At 40.9% G+C, this 19,371-nt stretch overlaps 1 protein-coding gene across 4 annotated transcripts in view; it reads left to right on the forward strand.

Moving 5' to 3' along the window:
- RABGAP1L (RAB GTPase activating protein 1 like) overlaps positions 1-19,371 on the forward strand; it is a 748,424-nt gene that overhangs the window by 579,116 nt on the left and 149,937 nt on the right. Inside the window, exon 1 of one of the 4 annotated variants that reach the window (XM_036117463.2) lies at positions 9,596-10,325. The exons of the other annotated variants lie outside the window; for them this stretch is intronic. Coding sequence (XP_035973356.1) covers positions 10,158-10,325 — 168 coding nt within the window. The 5' untranslated portion in view covers positions 9,596-10,157. Of the gene's footprint in view, positions 1-9,595; positions 10,326-19,371 lie in introns of those variants that run through there. 4 annotated transcript variants of the gene reach the window in all.

Genomic DNA, 19,371 nt, shown 5'->3' on the forward strand with positions numbered 1-19,371 from the left:
GCATCCTGCGTCCTTTCCTGGCCGCAATGCTTTCCCTATCAGTTATTACCTGTACTATCATCCTAGTTTACCAACCTAGAAATATCACAGTCATGAATAATGTTAGCAACTTCATAAGATTACTGTTTTAAACCTTATTTCCTTAATGAAAAATGAGACTCAAAGAGGTTAGCTTTCCTCAAGTCACACAGTTACTGGACATCAAATGTTGGTTTTAAATACAGGTCTGTCAGGGGTGCCTGGGTGGCTCAGTCGTTGAGCGTCTGCCTTCGGCTCAGGTCATGATCCAGGGTCCTGGAATCGAGCCCCACATTGGGCTCCCTGCTCAGCAGGAGGCCTGCTTCTCCCTATCTCACTCCCCCTGCTTATGTTCCCTCTCTCACTGTGTCTCTCTCTGTCAAATAAATAAATAAAAAATCCTTAAAAAAAATAAATACAGGTCTGACATCTCAGTTTTTCTTCTTTCAGTAACAACATTTTGAAGGATTGTTAAAATTTTTAAAGGAAAAAATGATGGAGGAAAAACATTCCAGAAAGAGGGAAGAGCATCTTAAAAGGCTCAGAAATATTAAAGCACCAATATCTCTAATCAGAGAAATGCTTATCTTTCATTCTCCTACACATATTTTATCCATTTTGAATGCTGAACCATTTCGAGAAACAATTACGGGGTAGCCATTATGTAACTGCCTCTGCTCAGTTTTTAGGACAAGAAGAAGGATGGTATATGATACCTATCTCTAAGTGCCTTAGCAGGGGAGAGGGACCCTAACCATTGATTTCCATGCAACTCATTAAAGTATAAGCCTGCAAGTGCTGTGCAGGAGACAGCACAGGTGGAAACATGGGGAGCAAACAGCGGGCCAGGTGTCCCAGTGTGGGATTGAAGGGTGGTTCCTGCAGGAGGTAATATCAGAATTGAATTTTGACAGATTAAGAAAAGGTAAGTGAATTAGAGGGGAAGCACAGTTCAAGAAAAGGAGAAAGCAAGAACAAAGACCTGGAGACATGGAGTTACCAGGTATATGCAGGGAACTCCAAGTACCTTCAGTATTGTAGACAGTGGAGACCCCAGCATGTCATACCTGGGGCTGATCTCAAAGCAGAAGAGTTGGGAGTGGAGAAGAGGGGATAGTTTTGAGAGATGGTGAGGAGGTTGAATCCACTAGACTTGAATGATGGGTTAGAGGTAGAGGGAGGTAAAAGGAGGACTCTGGGATGACACCTGGGTGTCTACTGTATAATTGGGCAGATGGGGAACCCATTAGCCAGGATAGGAAATGTCAGAGGAGGATCTGTGCTGGAGAAGAAATGGTGACTTTGGACGCTGAGATCAAGTTACATGTGAGGCTGCATATATCCTGTGAGGAGATAGATACACAGGTTGGCAGCTCTGGAGAGAGGGCTGATCCTGTGGCTGTGTTGTTCAGTACTGATTAACAAGAAGAGTATGGATAGGATCACCAGGGTACAGGTGATGCTCTTTGAGCGTAAGTTTTTACTCTGTTTTTGTTTCCATCGTTTCTTTTAGAACCCAAGAAACACTAGTCCCTCAGTATATTCATAGTGACATGACTGTGTAAATCCTGTTGTTTGCACTGGACTAATTTGATTAACCTCTAGGATCCAGCCTGTTTAAGTCTACTTCCTTCACTGTTTAATAACTCAAGTTAGATTTTAAACATTTGGGAGCTCCGTGGGGAGCCCTGCTTCTCTGTCTGCTTCTGCTTCTCTCTCTCTCTTTGTCTCTCATGAATAAGTAAATAAAATCTTTAAAAAAATAAAGATTTTAAACATTTGGTAGTTATCCAAAAACTATAGTTGCAGTTACCACTTACTAGCAACATGATCTTGGGCAAGTCCCTTCACTGTTCTAAGCTCAGGTGCCTCCAATGTGAAAAGGTCATAATTGGTTGTTAGGATTAAATGCAGTAATGCAAACTCTAAGGGCTTGCATAGTTCATAGCCTTTATCGATCCTGAATAAATAATAACTGTTATCATTCATACTAGTAGTTACTCACATATCTACCAGACTTTGTGATGTATAAGTCACTTTGCTAGGCCCTGCATGGAGCAAATAGGAGTCTGAGATAGGTAAAGGAGCCCACCACGCAGGGAAGACCCTGTGTATCTGTTCTACTACGGTCACGGAAGTCAGCCTGTGGCCATACTGAGTATCTGCAGGAACCGAACTTCCACGGGAGGTGAAGAGGGAGCAGATCACCTCCAGTGAAAGTAGACGAAAAATCACCTCCATTCTCACCATTTTGCTACCTCTGAAATTCTACTGAATCCATCTGAAGCTGTGAGGCCAGAGGCAGGGGCAAGGAAATAATACAGCCAGACTACCTATTACCATCGTTATTCCAGAACATGGACTTGTCTATGCAAAAAAGCCCTGACTGTCCCCATCTGACATATTCATTTTATGGAAACAAATTCACTTGCTAATACATGGGCTGACCCATATAACTACTCCACTGAAAATATTATTTTTCACAGTGACAGCTATTAAACTACACTTAGCATTCTATGTAATATGAAGATGCCAGAGTTAGCAAATTGAATAGAGAACTGGAGGTGGACCATGGGAAGAAGGTAGAGGCAATTCACAACTTACCAAGATGAATAAAGCACCTCATTATTTTTAACAGCCATGACACACAGTACACCCGTACACTCATACACACTTGTAAAAATAAAAAGTAAAATGCTGATCCAGCATGAGAGAATCAAGAAACAGTCTGGATTCTATAGATCATTATTTTAATCTGATCAATTTAACATAAAAAACAGGCCCCTGCTAACATTTATTTATGCTTCTGCTTACCTTGAAAATAAATGTGAGCCTTAAACAAATTGCCCAGGGAATGGGATGAATGAACTGAGACAGCATTCCGTTTTCAAGCCTGCATCACTAACATGGCTTCAAGAAAGCTGCTCTTAAGTGGACACTGTGGCTGAGCTGCCAGGGACGTAGCCTCTCTAACTGTGTGATTGAAGAAGAGAGTGCTCCTCGCTTAAAAACTGAGAAGGCAGATGTCCTTTATTATCGTAAGTGTGTGTTCAGAAGTGATTATTCTCAAGGCAGGCTTTTGGATGCCCCTCTCAACTCAAATCTATGAATCTTAGATTCTTTCATAGCAGAGAGCAGGCAAAGGCTCCGGGTCAATTCCATGTGAAATAAAATGGTGAAGCACAGTTTTCCTAATAAGATAGTTGTTTGTTTGTTTGTTTGTTTGTTTGTTTTTGTAATCGGCTACATTAATTGAAAGACAACAACACTGCAGGAAATGCAAGGTTCCCTGCCAAGCAACTGGACTCTGGGATCTCGGCTTCCTGGCTCTGCCGAGAGTAAGTTTTATGATCCTAAACCGGTCACTTATCCGCTGTCTCAGTCTTATCATCAGTGGGATAAACATGTTAGACTCTGATGCTTTCTAGGGTCTAACAACACCACATTATTTTATGATTCTGCTGTCATATCCAGAATATCCTTCTTAGTGTGAGTAGTGCTTTACTGAGGGACATTGGCCAAAAAAGTGTGTTCTGCCCAGGTGGTAGGATTGCTAACACTTTAGAATGGTCCAGAAACCAGGTTATAGGAGGTCCAGTTAGCAGGGATGGTGAGCTCGGAGAAAAGGAAATTAAGACTGCCTTCAAATATTTTAATTAATGTTACATAAAGAAAGTAAACTTAATTCTATATATTGTTGTTATAAAATATATCATTATATTGTTGTTAAAAAATATATTCCCCAACCCAGTGACTAGAAGTTTCACATTTCTGGCTTACTGCAAGTAGTACTTTCTAAACAGATAAATGTCCAATAATAAAATAAGCAGCCTTTTGAGATAATTGTCAATAAAGATAAGGAAGTTGAGGCAAAATGATCAACTCTTAAAGAGACTGTAGAAGTTCTTGCACTAATAAAGGCATTAAGCTAGAATCTGACCACAAGAATTGCTACAGTAACTATTCAGCATGTTAGTAAATTATTGTTGGTGGGAGAAAGTTCTTTCTTCTATTAAAAAAAAAACCAAAATTCCTTTAACGTGGTTATGCCTTAAGTCTTATGAGAGGTCAGACCATTCTTAAACACTAGGTAAATCTATAATACTTTACAGGAATCTTTTTTTCCCCTTTGAGTTCCTATAAACTTGTTACCTGAACTACCCACCATGATGTCAGTTAATTACGGATTTTATTTTGTACTCCCAATTCTTCAGGGTATGAATTCCAGCTACAAAATAATGAGACTCATTTCCCTGTGATACAGCCTATATGCTCAGTCTCATTACATTTCATTTTAGCCTTTTCTTCAAGTAGCGTGAATAATACATAAAGTTAGAAGCAGCATCTGGTGTATCTTTCTACCTCCAGAAGCATGTAGCAGAGCTCGAGCTTGAATGGCAGAGCATGTGCTGTGCAGGATTTTACATGTATGCCAAGATACCAATACTACTTACTGTGTCATCTTTATTTGACCTATTTGTTGGATCTTAGGAACTTGCCAAATTATTGAGAGTTCATCTTTCAGAAAGTTGTCTATCCAGGGGCATCTTGGTGGCTCAGTGGGTTAAGTATCTGCCTTGGGCTCTGGTCATGATCCCAGGGTCCTGGGATGGAGCCCCAAGTCAGGCTCCCTGCTCAGCAGGGACCCTGCTTCTCCCTCTCCCTCTGCCCTTCCCCCTGCTCGTGTTCTGTCTCGTGTTCTCGCTCTCTCTCAAATAAATAAATAAAATCTTTTAAAAAAATCAAAAAAATAAAAAGTCTATCCTACAAAAAAGAAATAACTAGAGAATTCAGTTTTTGCCCTTTTACCTTTCCAAGTTGAGAAGAGTATAGGTCCTTTCCTACTTATTACTAAGTGTTTAAATCTTCAAGGTTAGAACTGAAGAGGCAGTTGGTCTCATAGGAATGTCTTTTATCAGTATTTGGCTAATTCTCTTTTTAATAATACGTTCAGAGTCCTTTTTGTCTTTCTAACCCTAAACCAGGTGAACACAATGCATTTTATACTTGCTCTCCTCTTCTGTAGGACTTCCTGGACAGACTAGCACCCACCCTGTTCTAAGCACTTTATATGCATTAAGTTACTAAGTTTTTAGAGCAACTTGGCTAGATATATGACATTAGCATTTTACAGAGACTCAAAGAATATTAAGTAATTTACCTATGTCATACAAGTAAATATGACTAAACGATAGTATAATAAACAATGCCCTGTTTTGCTCCTAGAGATATGTTTAATTCTCCTTACTCTTGGGTTTAGGTCCAGGTCAGTCCCACTAATAGGAGCCTACTTTTGTCTGCATCCATTGTAAAGACCAAATATGTGACTAGATCATTACACAGTGTTGTTCCTCCTTTTATGGTGTCCACATCCTGCTTTATCTTTGTTTGAATGCCTCTCTGAGTTTAAGCTCTTGCAGATTAGAAAATGTTTCCTTTTTCACCTTCGTAACCCCTGAAGTAACTACTTAGCATGTTTCTTTGCACTCAGTGTTCTTAATTACAATTCCATAAAATTAAGTCAAATATGCTTTTCATTTTACAGTGGGAGTCTATTTATGTCCTGCACATGCCCAGCAATTATGACACAGTGGAGTGGCTCAGGGAGAGCACTCAAGCACGAGGCTCTGCCCCACCATCCACCTGATTCCAGCACTCCAGAGAGAGAGCCTTCTATTTTTTAGACCATGGCTTAGGGACCATTGCCTGGTCCTCTTCGCTTTTCTCTCACTCTGCCTCATTGCATGATTCATCCAAATTTCCCATATTAGCTTCAACTTGCTGTTGAACTTCCTTACAGATTGTTTTTAAAAAATCTTCATACTAGTTAGTGTAAGGAAATTTGAGAAATCATGTATTTTTAACTGGTTAATTTAGAAGAGTTTTTTTCTACCATTAGTTTCATCTTTGGACTACTTTATAACTCAAAAATTTATTTCTCAGAAGTGTACTGTACTGAATCTCATCAGCAATAAATAAATTATTTGGAGAGTTGGGGAGGAAGAAGAGAAAATGCTCACTGAGATGACTCACTCTTGTATGGCTTCAAAAATGCCTGGAATCCATTCTTCCATTTCACCAAGTGATGTTCTAGAAGAATTGTTTTACCTGATACTTATCAACAGCTTATTCTCAAAGGACAGCCTGAAAAATTATGGAAATGTTGAAAACAAGGATGATTCTGGGGATGGAGGGCTGCTTATAGAGGGTGCTTTATTCTCCATAGGGTGATACCTGCCCAGACGGGTTGGGATTGGGCTGATGTCCCCATATATGCAGAACTGAATCAATAGGTTTCTAAGAAGTCTGGTTCACCTTGTTGTAGAAAGGAAGATGAGAGGATGGGGATGGACATTACAACCTGGGATGTGTTCATTCCTCTGCGGGTTCTAGCCTGGAGTGCAGGGAGGTGAGACCCCTCTCAGTGTGGTCATTTCCAGGCAGGGGATGCCTTCTGGGCCCAGAGGGACCTTCAGCCTTTGCCCTTTTCACCAGCTCAGCATGTTCTGGGTCCATGGGAACAGAGCTGTAGTTGCTCTATGCTGTTGTTCCCTTTCCATCTTCATCCTCACTCTTAACTGCGGGTCTGGCCTGTGAAGCCCGAGGACCTGGATCCACTTCTGCGTGTCAGCAGCTACATCTTCTCCTTCCCCCACGGTGCCGGCTCTGCCTTCTCTGGTTCAGCATCTTGGTTCGGGGGCCTCCTCGACTTCCCCCTTCCTCCTGTTCTTCCTCAGGCTGCTCACTGCTCCAAACCCCATGCCTTCTGCAGGGCTCTGGTGTGGCCCCAGTTCCTCAGGCTGGTTGGGGAAGGTATGCTCTGGACTCATGCCATCTCCCCATAAAACCACTGCTGCTCTCCCAGGAGGGGCCACTCAGAGCCCAGCCTGAACCTTACCTTCACTTCCTCAAGGATAATGCATTTTTGAGGGGCAGGATGATGGAGAGATGAGGAAAACTGAAATACAGGACCACTTGTTTGTAATTGTTTTAAGTGTAACTCAGTTTGCTCATTAAAATATCATACTTTGGCTATTACATTTAATAGAACTTCTTTTGTGAGCATCAGAGCCAAACCATAGTTCTGAAGTCTTTTGATTAATTTTGACTTCTTACCAGAATCCGTTTGGGCAAGAAATTCTTTGTTTCTGGTTTATATAAGGAAAAATAAATGCTTCGGCCAGTGTTCTTTGAAACCAAGTCAGTTGCATAGAAACATTTCCCCTAGCTTTTAAAAAATATATCAATCCAAAAAAAGTCCTATAAGCAAAGGAGTCACTGAATTCTCCCTTCCTTTGCAAGTAAAAATGTCCCCTTGTTCTTAAACGAGAAGCTTCCATGACAGTGCTTTTCACACTTACACAGCAGTAGCATGGTCTTTTCAAACAGAATCTCCTGTAACTCCAGTATGTAAACAAGATAAAAAAGGAGCTGTTCCCTGAGGGGGTGTGTGTGTGTGTGTGTGTGTGTGTGTGTGTGTGTGTGTGTAGGGGTAGGCTATGAAAGGCCCAGAACCTCTGCCCTCAGCCTAACAGTCTCCCCCTTCGAGCTGAAGAAGCCCCACCCTGGGTAGCCCATCAGACATTTCCTCCAGAACCTTAGGGATCTGAATATATATATATATATGTCATACTGTAATGGTTTTGATCATTTTACATTAAAATCTCTAGTTTTTTAAGAAATCATTTTCGGAGGGGCACTTAGGTGGCTCGGTTGGTGAAGCGTCCAACTCTTGATTTTGACTCAGGTCCTAATCTCAGGGTCATGAGATAGAGCCCTGTGGTGGGCCAGCGCTGGGCATGGGGCCTGCTTAAGATTCTCTCTCCCTGCCCCCCTCCCCCCAGCACACACACGTTCTTTCTCTCTCTCTATAAAAAAGAAAGAAAAATCGGGACGCCTGGGTGGCTCAGTTGGTTAAGCGTCTGCCTTTAACTCAGATCATGATCCCAGGGTCCTGGGATCGAGTCCCACATCGGGCTCCCTGCTCAGCGGGGAGCCTGCTTCTCCCTCTGCCTGCTGCTCCCCCTGCTTGTGCTCTCTGACAAATAAATAAAATCTTTAAAAAAAAAGAAAGAAAAATCATTTGGGGGGGGAAAAAAGAAAGAAAGAATTTATGGAAGAAATAAGGGCTTGACAACAATATATATAAATATCTTATTTGAGATTTTGTTAATATTCAGGGCACCTGGGTGGCTCAATCGTTAAGCATCTGCCTTCGGCTCAGGTCATGATCCTGGGGTCCTGGGATCGAGCCCCGCATCGGGCTCCCTGCTCCACGGGAAGCCTGCTTCTCCCTCTCTCACTGTGTCTCTCTCTGTCAGATAAATAAATAAAATCTTAAAAAAAAAAAAGATTTTGTTAATACTTGAAATGTTTAACAAAAAAAAAATGTTTTATTGAGTTTTGGAAAAAGGAACTAAACAATATTCTGTTAAAGCAGGCAATATTTCCTTTTAACCCCAATTCTGTAATTAATCTATTTCTTTAACCAAGATCAGAGAGGTAAGCTGATGTTTCTATTTTGTTACTTGCAGAGATCTATAACTCTTATTTGTCAGAGCAGGAAACTAAGATTCAGAAGGAATCAGCTGTGGTTCTCTTAGTCCTCTTACTCTGTATCATATTACAATTTACATGGAGAAACTGACCTGGTATTCACCCCAGAACCCAGAACAAGATTCTGAATATGATTAGTTAATTGTTAGCTAAAGTATAAAAACTGCTCCCAAAGGGGATCTTGTCTTTTTGCCTTCATTTGGCTGTAACTGATTATTCACATCAAGGAAGTTAATATGACACATACTAAGACTGTAAAATTTTAAAGCATGGATAATCCTCAGTTATATTATTAGTAGGGAAGGATTAATTTGAGCACAGAGCATCAAAATAATGTTTTGAGCTATTAAATGAGTGTTTATCAGGGTCTGTGGCTTAAGAAAGTTATTACTGCTCTGAGAATCTCAACTTCAATGGTTCCTTAGATGTATGCTCATTAGTAATGTTGTAGGTCTTTATGTTTTGTCATACTGCATGTTTATAGAAATCTTACTTTTAATTATGGCTTCCCAGAATGCTGACATACTTCACATTCTAGCATTTCAAAAAGTCATTATTATTGCATAAACACTGCAACTTGAGGGTGTGTCGTTTCTTGGAAGCTCGGTCTTTGCTCTCTGTTTATCCTGTATCGTTTCGCCCTAAACCTCTCTTCTGTAGAGCTTTCAGTCACCGAACCAGGATTGGAGCATCCCACTTTAAATATGCAGCATAAAATCAGACTTTTATCTGTTGTCGTTATTAGAAAGCAAGAGTGAAGAAAGGTCAGCCTTTTAGCCTGCCGGCTGTCCGGTTCTTCTGCGAGCATTCCATGTGAAGAGAAGCTAGTTCGTTTGTCTCGGGCTTTCGGCTTCAGCAGCATAAGCCGTCAGACTCACACTGATTGAAGGTGGACTGGGAGGGAGAAGCACATCTGTCCAACGGCTCGCCATTGGCTTCTTATTACAGCATTCTCCCCCGAGACACTCTGCATGCTCATTCACCTACCTCCTTCTCTTCCCTCCCCTTCCTCCCCTACCCCTTCATTACTGATTCCGAGCGAGAGAGGCGCGGCGGCCGCAGCGCCCCTTGTCACGAATCAAGGATTGCAATGAGCTCATCCTTTTCTCCTTGCAGCTTCACAACTGCCCTGGCTTCCCGGCTACCGCTGCTGCTGTCTGCTCACACGCGCGCACACACACACGCACGCACGCACACGCGCGCACACACACACGCACGCACGCACACGCGCGCGCACACACACACTCACATGCTAGACCCTTCTGAGCTGCTGGTACATTTTAACACATGTATCTGAACTCTCCTGCATCACTCTTGGCCATTTTCTTGCATTCGATTGCTTTTGCCGTTTTTTTATTTAGATCAAAATTTGATTTCATTTTCCAGTCTACTTTGGGGCTCTTGCACAGTGGATAATTTAGCCAAAATGTTCTTCCTGTGGAGACGTTAGCTGACAATTCCCACCACAGCCTGGCTTGTGCGTGCTCCTGGGGAGACCTAAGCCTGGCTCCCCTCCCACTGCAGTTCTCAAAATTGTGGATAAGAGATCCAGCTTTCTCATTCTGGATACCTACTTACTGCTCATGGAAGAAGGGGTGCCCTGCCCAGCCCCAGCTGCTAAGCTCACACCTCCTGTCAAAAAGTCCCAGGACATGCACGACGAGAGGAGCAAGCTGGTGAATGAGTATGCATGTCGGGTGCTGGAACTTCTGGGGATGGGGCATCGTCTGTTTGTGCCTCGGCTTCTGGCGGTGAGACTGTTTTTCATTGAACTTCATTTGTAAGGAATCTGCCACCCTCTGTGAGAATTCCTGTATCCCTAAAAGAGGCTTGCAGTCTCCTTTTTCTTCTCTTCCCCACACTACCAAGCAGGAAGTGCTCAGTGGCCGCTGCCCTGGGGCTCTGGCTGAGCCTGCTCCAGGCCACTCCTTAATTGGCTAGAGGAGATCTGGCTCTTTTCTAAAAGCCCAGGGCCACATTAGTGGCATTATCTCTGTGGCAGGGAAAAAAAAAACCATGTTTTTCTGGCTGCCTAGACTCAGCAATAAAGCAGAATATCCAAGCGCTTGATGTAGGCATTCTGTTATTTACGTCTCCAAAAGGGTTAAATTTCACAACAGACGTTATTGCTACCTATCTAGACTACTGTGGTTTGCGTTCTAACCTCACCATTTGATTGCCAACTTGATTTTTTTTTTTTTTTCTGGGTAGGGAATTTTACCCCCTAAAAATCCTTGGGTGGGAAATTGAAAATTTCTCTCCTGGAATGCTCAAATTGTGTATCTATGAAGCAGTTTAAAGCTGTTGGGTCTGTGCTGTGAATCTGGGAAGTCTGGCTTGCTTGTTTTTTGATTTCCTGAACAAGAGGAAAATCACCCTTCCTTACTTCCTACCAAGGGTTAAAATTAAATACCCACAATCGCTGGTGCAGGGTTTCTTTTTAGTGGTTTGAGAACTATACCTAGCAACTGTTCTATAATGTAATTGGTCTACAGTAGTCCTATACCATTATTTGGTAATTGAACAAGAATAATTAAGCTTTGTCTATTTTATACAGTGGAGTTTAATGCCATTCCAGACTGTTCTTTCGTTATGGTTCTGTCATATTTGAGTCTTTTCAGAAGTACAATGTTGACTGAATTTAACACTTTTCTCTCATGTATCTCTCTTCAGTCTAGTTCATCTCTGTTTATATTATCTTTGCAATGATCAATTCAGTCTTCATGTATGTATTTGCATGCAAGTATCATCCCCCTTGTTTAATCATAACAACATTTTAGGTATCTGTATACATGAGGGGTTTTTCACCCTGAAGAAAGTCTGTTTATCATTGTGAGATGAAGTTAGAAGCAATGACCAGCATACAGTTATGGGGGAGGGGGTATTTTTGAGAAATACAATTTCTTTGTCATTTAAGAAAGAAATGAAAAGAGTTCAATACATATGTTTTAGTGCCCAGGTGAGGTCATCAGCGCTCACTTGAATTCTGTTTCCCTGAATCTCATTTTTCTTAATAAAAGAGAAAACTGAAGGTTTATGTTCTATTAGAAAGGAGTTTTGTTTTTTTTTTTTTAAGTGAAATAAAAAGCATTTTATTCAGGAGCTCTAACACTGTTAAGTGCTAAAATATATTTCAACAAATTCTCTACATCTCTTTGAGAAGTCCATTTTGGGTCTCATATACTTTCATATTCTTAAAGACTACTTAACTCTGTGGCTCCAGGGCTCCCCCTCCTAACTTTCCAGTAACCTGGTGCTGCCTTCCTTTGGCACTTTACACTTTCATTGCTTTGAAGGAAAACATAAATGGATAACTAAGACTGTCTCTCATACTTAAATCTGCATTAGGGTTGAATTTAAACTGCCTTTAGTTTTAAAACAGATTATCAGCAATAAAATCCACAAGGAGGTGGGTTCATAAGCTTCAGATCTTCTGGAGGTCATGTGGATCTGTATGTCACAACCATATGAAGTTGTCTTGGTTGCCCAGTTAGGTATTCAAGGTAGTATGTTTCTCAGGTTGTTTTGGGCTCTCACATTCAGAGTCTAGGTAATGGTGCCATTTGCATTACACGTGAAAAGTATGTACTGAGTTGTCTATAGGGTCATTTGACAATCTCTGATTTTGTTATACAGTATTGTACTTAAAAGATTATTGATAGAACTAGGGTACTCTACAGTTTGGGAAATCACATGCCCTTTAATTAGCAATATGGCTGTGAATTGAGATAAGCTATCCAATGAGTTACTGCGTAAAGTTTATTTAGCATGTGTACCAGGAGGAAGTACAGTTGTTCAGCCTTGTGTTATTGGACTGGCTAATGATGTGGGATCGATGGCTGATCTGCACAGGGTGGTCCTGAGAGGAATCCTGCCACATGCAATATTGCAGTCTTTCCATGACCACTGAAAAGGGCAGGCACTGAAGTTTTGGTTTTTAGATAGGTTTTAAACATGAATGCATGTAGGTTAAACACATGTAAATACTTTATTTTACTTTAAAGATTCCAGTAGTTTTTCTTTTTTCATGTAAGTTAATTTTCTTGATGGACTGATCAAATAAATGAAGATTTGCCAAGACAGTGTTGTAGATTTGGACTTTGAGCCTTATTCATTGTCCCCTGATTCACAGAGGGACCATCAAACTACTAGAATACCAAGCACATTTGAAAAATTTGTTTTAAGGTTTCTTTAAATTACCTTTGAAATTTTTGCTTCTAGTCCGTCAGAGGTACACCTAGTAAAGAATAATTTCCCTTTAACAAATCAGGTACAAGTACTTCATTTTAGATATTACCCTAAGGCATAAATTCTATGTGCTGACTCACCGAACACACGTTTCTTTGGTGAAATTAGAATACCAGAGCAAGAGATACAGGTATCCTAGATACCAGCTAAGTAATGTTTCCCTCTCCTAAAGCCTGTGCTTCCAAATGATTTCAGACTTCCAAAAATCTGTCTCTACTGAATAGAAATCCTGTTAGACACTATAAAGGAAGAAAAAGCCATTTGTGGTAAAAATAGTGAAGGTAAGAGGGGCACCTGGGTGGCTCAGTCGGTTAAGCGGCTGCCTTCGGCTCAGGTCATGATCCCGGGGTCCTGGGATCGAGCCCCGCATCGGGCTCCCTGCTCCGCGGGAAGCCTGCTTCTCCCTCTCCCACTCCCCCTGCTTGTGTTCCCTCTCTCGCTGTGTCTCTCTCTGTCAAATAAATAAATAAAATCTTTAAAAAAAAAAAAAAATAGTGAAGGTAAGAAAGAGAACCATACCTAGATTTAAAAAAAATAACAATCCCCTAAAATAATCAAATCTAGGATTTGCTGCTTATCGGAGGCCCTGGAAGAAAGATTGATCATCCAAGAGTCGTGAGAGGTTCAGAATAGAAGCATCTAGAGCTAACACCCAAATGTTAGAACTGTTCCTTTCCACCCACCCTGCCTCTTTAAAAAAAAAAAAAAATCACTTTAAAATGTGATACTCTTGCACTGAATTTTTCAGTGGGAAAAACACACTCAAAATGGTATCAGCGGTGACACATAGCCAGAGTCCATACTCTGTAAGTGTGTGAAATTTGAAGAAAAAGGAAAAACTTTTATCCTACTCCTGTTCAAAATCTCCCTTTTCTCCCTTTAGATTTTATTAGCTGTTATATGGCATGGGAAGTTATTACCAGGTCGTTCTGTATTAATATCAGTGTTGGCTATAGTTTCAATACTGATACTGTGGGCACTGTGCACAGTGAATCCAAAGGAGGATTGATTATTGAAATGAAAAACCAGAGGAGCAAGTATGTCTCCCATTCTTACTTCTGTTTTAACTGCTGCAAGGATTGCTCATTGAAGAGAGATTACAACTCTTAAAACTTAAAGACCCAAATATAAAAGTTGCCACGCATACTTCTGATGTAAAAGTCAATTTTTATATTAAAATAAGTCCTACATCTACTTTTTAATTTGCATTTTATTAATTGTGACTTTTTAACACTGGGTGTGCTTGAAGTGGAGCTTTTATGAATTCATAGAACAAATTTATGTTGGTGTCTATCGTGTGCCTGGCAATGTGCTTAATTCATTTTACTGGGGGAAGTGGGAAGGATACCTAAATTAACATCCTACTTAAACAAACAAACAAAAATCCTACTTACCTTTTCCCTCTGGATATTTCTCTTTACCTACTTGAAAGGAAACAGAAGTAGGACTGGTTGAAATGTTTTTAATTGTCCAGGTAATCTTTTTATATAATTCTATTCAAATGAAGAAAGAAGTAATATCCCCTTTGGAGGTGTAATTGATAAACATGTTCCATATCATCACTTAAAAGGATTTGACAGCAAGTTTGGGGAGCAAAAGATGAGTATTAATAAAACCACTAATTTTCAAAAGTTATCATTTATTCTTATTTAAAAGCTGATAGTGTTCTCTATTTTGCAAGGAAAGAAAACATGTCTTTGCTTATTCAGATTTCCCTAACTCTAGTCTGTGTTACCTTCTGGCTAATATTACTTAACAAATAATGTCAGGAAAGTAATTGCATTTTCATTATGATACTTTTCCCTCACGATCATTCTGAAGGCAATATAGAAAAACTCTTAAGAATTTCCCAGTTGAAGAACAGCCTTTCCAGCTGAAATCAGTTCTTCTAGCCTGACGGAGTTCTGTTGTAGTGAGCACAGATGGATAACGATATCCAGAAGCTGGCCTCTCCTCTTTTGGATACTTGGTTTGGTCCTTGAAATGTTAGTCTATCTTTTAGGGGTGCATTTTTAAGGCTTGAGTCTTATCACAAGATCATGTGGTGAGCTTCTCTTCATTGTCAGGGTAGACAGGTAGCATTCATACATACAAATGTAAACTTAATTATAACTGTTAATTAAGTTTACATCTCCGTAGCCAGTTTATTAATAAGCCGTGTGAAGTCATGTTTTAGTTTCATAGAAAGCGCTGCTACTTATATTTTGGACTAATACTGTTACATTAATGCTTGACGGTTGTGAAGCATATATATTTAACAAGATGATATGTACAGGGGCGTCTGGGTGGCTCAGTCGTTAAGCGTCTGCCTTCAGCTCAGGTCATGATCCCAGGGTCCTGGGATCGAGCCCCACATCGGGCTCCCTGCTCGGTGGGAAGCCTGCTTCTCCCTCTCCCACTCCGCCTGCTTGTGTCCCCTCTCTCGCTGTGTCTCTCTGTCAAATAAATAAATAAAATCTTAAAAAAAAAATGATATGTACAATATGATTCAAATTTTCTTAAATATGTGTGTAGGGATAGGAAAAAATGATTATAAGCAATGTAACGAAATGTTAATTATGTTTATCTCTGGGTAGTGAGACCTCTTAGGCTTTTAAAAAATATTTTCCGTTTTGGGGAAAGTGAATATGTCATCAGTAAAAAAATGCATGATCCCACTATGTATATACACACACATATGTATGCAAATTATGATTTTTACAAAGTATTTAAAAAAACCAAACAACTTTCTGATAAATTCTTAGTGAGGTATCCAAATTTTTGCAGACCAAGAGGTATCTATTCCTCAATTGTAGAGGGAAAAACCTCTCACATACAGCCATCAGAAAATGGAGAGTTACCCCTATAAATTTATAATCTGCTTATGGCATAAAAAGATATTTGGAGGTGATACTTAATGATTATGGAAGTCTCTTAAAGATAGAAAATTGGAGGAAAAAGCCCTTTAGAATCAAAGTAGGAATGCAGATTATCTTCTGGAGCAATGTCAAGCAAGGTTTTTGTTAATATACTTTTTGCTTATTGGCGTGTTCCCCACCCCACCCCCCAGGGTTGTCTTTTGGCATATATATATATATATATATATATATGTGTGTATATATATATATATTTTTTTTAATTCACAATGAAATTAGCTTTATTTCAGTCCATGACAGGAATATAAGTTCTTACAACTTAGACTGCCTGCTTTATGGAATTAAAAATGTCAGTGAGAGCAGGGTACTGTTTTTAGCTACTAAAATATCAGTACCTGAGCATATTTGACTAACAGAGAGACAACTTTCCAAACTGTCATCCCTTATATTTGTTTTGGGGCTCACAAAATGCACTCATAGTACTTACCTTATTTCCTTCTCAAATACTTGACATTGAAGATGCTCCCTTCTTGAAGTAGAACAGTAAAGATGTAGGCAGCACCACAATTTAGCCAGAGTTGGGATCAGAATGAATTTATTTCATCCTTTGCAGCCTTGTTTGAGTGTCTTTAATTGCCAGCTATTTCCTAGAAGCTGAGATTAGGGGACCGAATACCATGCAGTTTCCACATGTCTGTCTACCTGAGTCGTTCTGCTCTGTGATCATTAGAGTGCCTCTCTGACAGGGCTTAGCTGAGTGTGCCATGGGATCTGGAACATCATTAATGCAAGCAGTGTCTTGGAAAGGACAGTCGCAGGGCACTCTGAATTCTGCCTTCCAGAGACTCAGCCCCAGCTGGGCTTTAGCCCCACCCAGGTGGGGAGCTTCTTGCTGCACCTCCCCTGAGTGGGTAGCCTCCTTCAGACAGCATCTCTTTGACCTGGCCACCCCTGCCTGACCAGAGGTCACATGTCACAGGCTGTATGATTCCTCAGCTTTAATCCTCACCTTTCTGCTTTTGCACCAACTCAGAGGCTGGATTTGAAATTAGGCCTTGGGCAGTATTAGGTAATCATGCTACTGCCTTCAGGCAAGGAACTGCACCACCATTTTGGGGCCATCTGTTACCAGGTAACTAGAGCTTGGTTGCCCAGAAAATAGAAGCAGTGGCCTCAAAGGCTTTGGGGTGGGGAAGATAGCTGCTCATCCTGCTTCCCCACAAACTCCAGAAGCAGTGTGTCCTGAGTTCTCCCGACAGTCACCAGAGAGCTGATCGTCAGAGCCAGTATCACAGGTGAGAAAGGAAGAGTGGGGATGTAGTGTGTCTGGTATATCCGGCAGCCGGATGCTTTCCCAGCAGTTCAACAGTTGATACTTTGGTCAGAGAAGCCCTCTTTTAGGCTGACGTTTCCATAACAGTCTTTTCCAACTAAGTTAAGGTGAGTTGATCGCACTCTGTCATGCTAAACATTCTACCACTCATCATCGCCATCGTGTCTAAGTATCCACGAGGGAGGAAGTCAATCTGAGATGTACCGAGGCTTGTTTTTCCACTGCTACCGTTAGCCTAGCTCTACTTTCTGATCTAAAGCTGAGGCAACCTGGTACCCCTGTGGAAATGCCTGTTGTATGAATTAATAGATTAATTTATTTTACATGTTTCTGTTTAAAAGGTAAGGGAGATGAAAGTAGAATTCATTCATTCAGTAAATTTTAATTGAGTACCTCCTATATTCCAGTTATTATTCTTGTCACTGTGGATACAGCAACGAACAAGACAGACAAGGCCCCTTTCCTTAGGAGGAAACAGATGTAAAATGGGAAAATGCGTTGGTGGGAAATTGCTTGATGGGCTGGGGGTGGGGGAGAATTTAAGTGCTCAGGAAAGGCCTCGCTCAGATTTTACATTTGAGCTAAAAATCTAAATCACAAAAAGTTGCTATCCTTATGAAAACCTGGGAGAAGACTGTCCAGGCGGAAGGAACAGCAAGGGCAGTTGCCTTCAGTTAGGAATGAACTTGGTGTGTACAAGAAACAGGAACAAGGCCAGTGTGCCTGGAGCTTGAGAACAGGAGGGGGATGTGGTTCAAGACGAGGTTGGAGGGGAAGGCAGGGGCTCCAGATCATGAAGGGTCTTGTGGGCCATGGTAACAATTTTGGATTTCATTCTGAGCACAGTAGGAAGCTCTGGAGGGCTTTACACAGAAGAACCACAGGATGTGAAAGGGTATCATCTGGCTATGATAAGGAGAGTGGATTGTGGGGAACAAAATGGAAACGGGGAGACCAGTTAGTGGGTTACTGCAGTGGCTCACCTAGGAGATGACATGTCTAATGGCTTGGGGACCAGGGTGCTGAAGATGATTCCGGCCCTGTGAAGAGCAGGAATTTCTCTGACTTCTTATACTCTTTCAGGACAGCCTTTAAGGTTAATCAGCTCTACATTTGAATCTAAATAAAGTAATATTTTGAACTAGCGCATAGTTTATGATTTCTAGCCATCCTGGTTTGTTTTGTTTTTTCATTTTATTACTGAAGTTTTCGATAATTTCTGACTCTTAAAACATCTTATTTCTCTTTGGCTTACTTCTGTGTACCCTGTCTGCTTAATCTATAATTTGTATCAGGGTGTTTGCCAAAGATTGCTTATAGTTGTTTATTAAAATACTTCTGGCCTTTCTTTTTTTTTTTTTTAGATTTTATCTATTTGACAGAAACACAGCGAAAGAGGGAACACAAGCAGGGGGAGTGGGAGAGGGAGAAGCAGGCTTCCCGCCGAGCAGAGAGCCCGATGCAGGGCTCGATCCCAGGACCCTGGGATCATGACCCGAGCTGAAGGTAGACGCTTAACGACTGAGCCACCCAGGCGCCCCTGGCCTTTCTTTTTCTTTTCTTTTTTTTTTTTAAATTGGCTCCCCACCCAGTGTGGGGCTTGGACATACAACCCCAAGAAGATCAAGAGTCACCGGCTCTACCCACTGAGCCAGCCAGGCGCCCCTTATTGTCTTTCTTATTACAAAATCTTTTTTTTTTTTTAAGATTTTATTTATTTATTTGACAGACAGATACATAGCGAGAGAGGGAACACAAGCAGGGGGAGTACGAGAGGGAGAAGCAGGCTTCCCGCAGAGCAGGGAGCCTGATGCGGGGCCTGATCCCAGGACCCTGGGACCACGACCCAAGCTGAAGGCAGACACCCAATGACTGAGCCACCCAGGCACCCCTCTTATTACAAAATCTTTACTGCAGAAAATACAGCAAAATATAAGGGTAAAAACCCCTATGACCCCACTATCCAGAGAAACCTTTTATTTCCTTTCCATCTTTTTTCTATGCATGCATATATTTATTTTTAAGTGGTTATTTCTTGAAGAAGTAAATTTTGCAAACGGTTTTCATAAGAAGTTTGCTAGTTAAGTGATTCACTTCATTTACTTTTTCATAGCATTCTTTAAGGTGGGCAATCAATTTCTTATTTTCTTGAACTGCTGTTGTCATTAGTTGAAAGGTCCTTCTCCCATTAGGTGTTCATTATATAATTTTAATGTGCTTTGATTACATTGTCTATGTCTTCAGCCAAGTTTCTAATAATATCCTTAGAACACCCAGCAAGCTAAAGTCATAGATTAGACCCAGAGTTAAAATTTTTTCCTTTTCTGGCATTTTTTTTTTTTTTTCCCTCCAGAGCTGTAA

The sequence above is a fragment of the Halichoerus grypus genome, chromosome 7, assembly GCF_964656455.1.
Source record: "Halichoerus grypus chromosome 7, mHalGry1.hap1.1, whole genome shotgun sequence".
Classification (NCBI taxonomy): Eukaryota; Metazoa; Chordata; class Mammalia; order Carnivora; family Phocidae; genus Halichoerus; species Halichoerus grypus.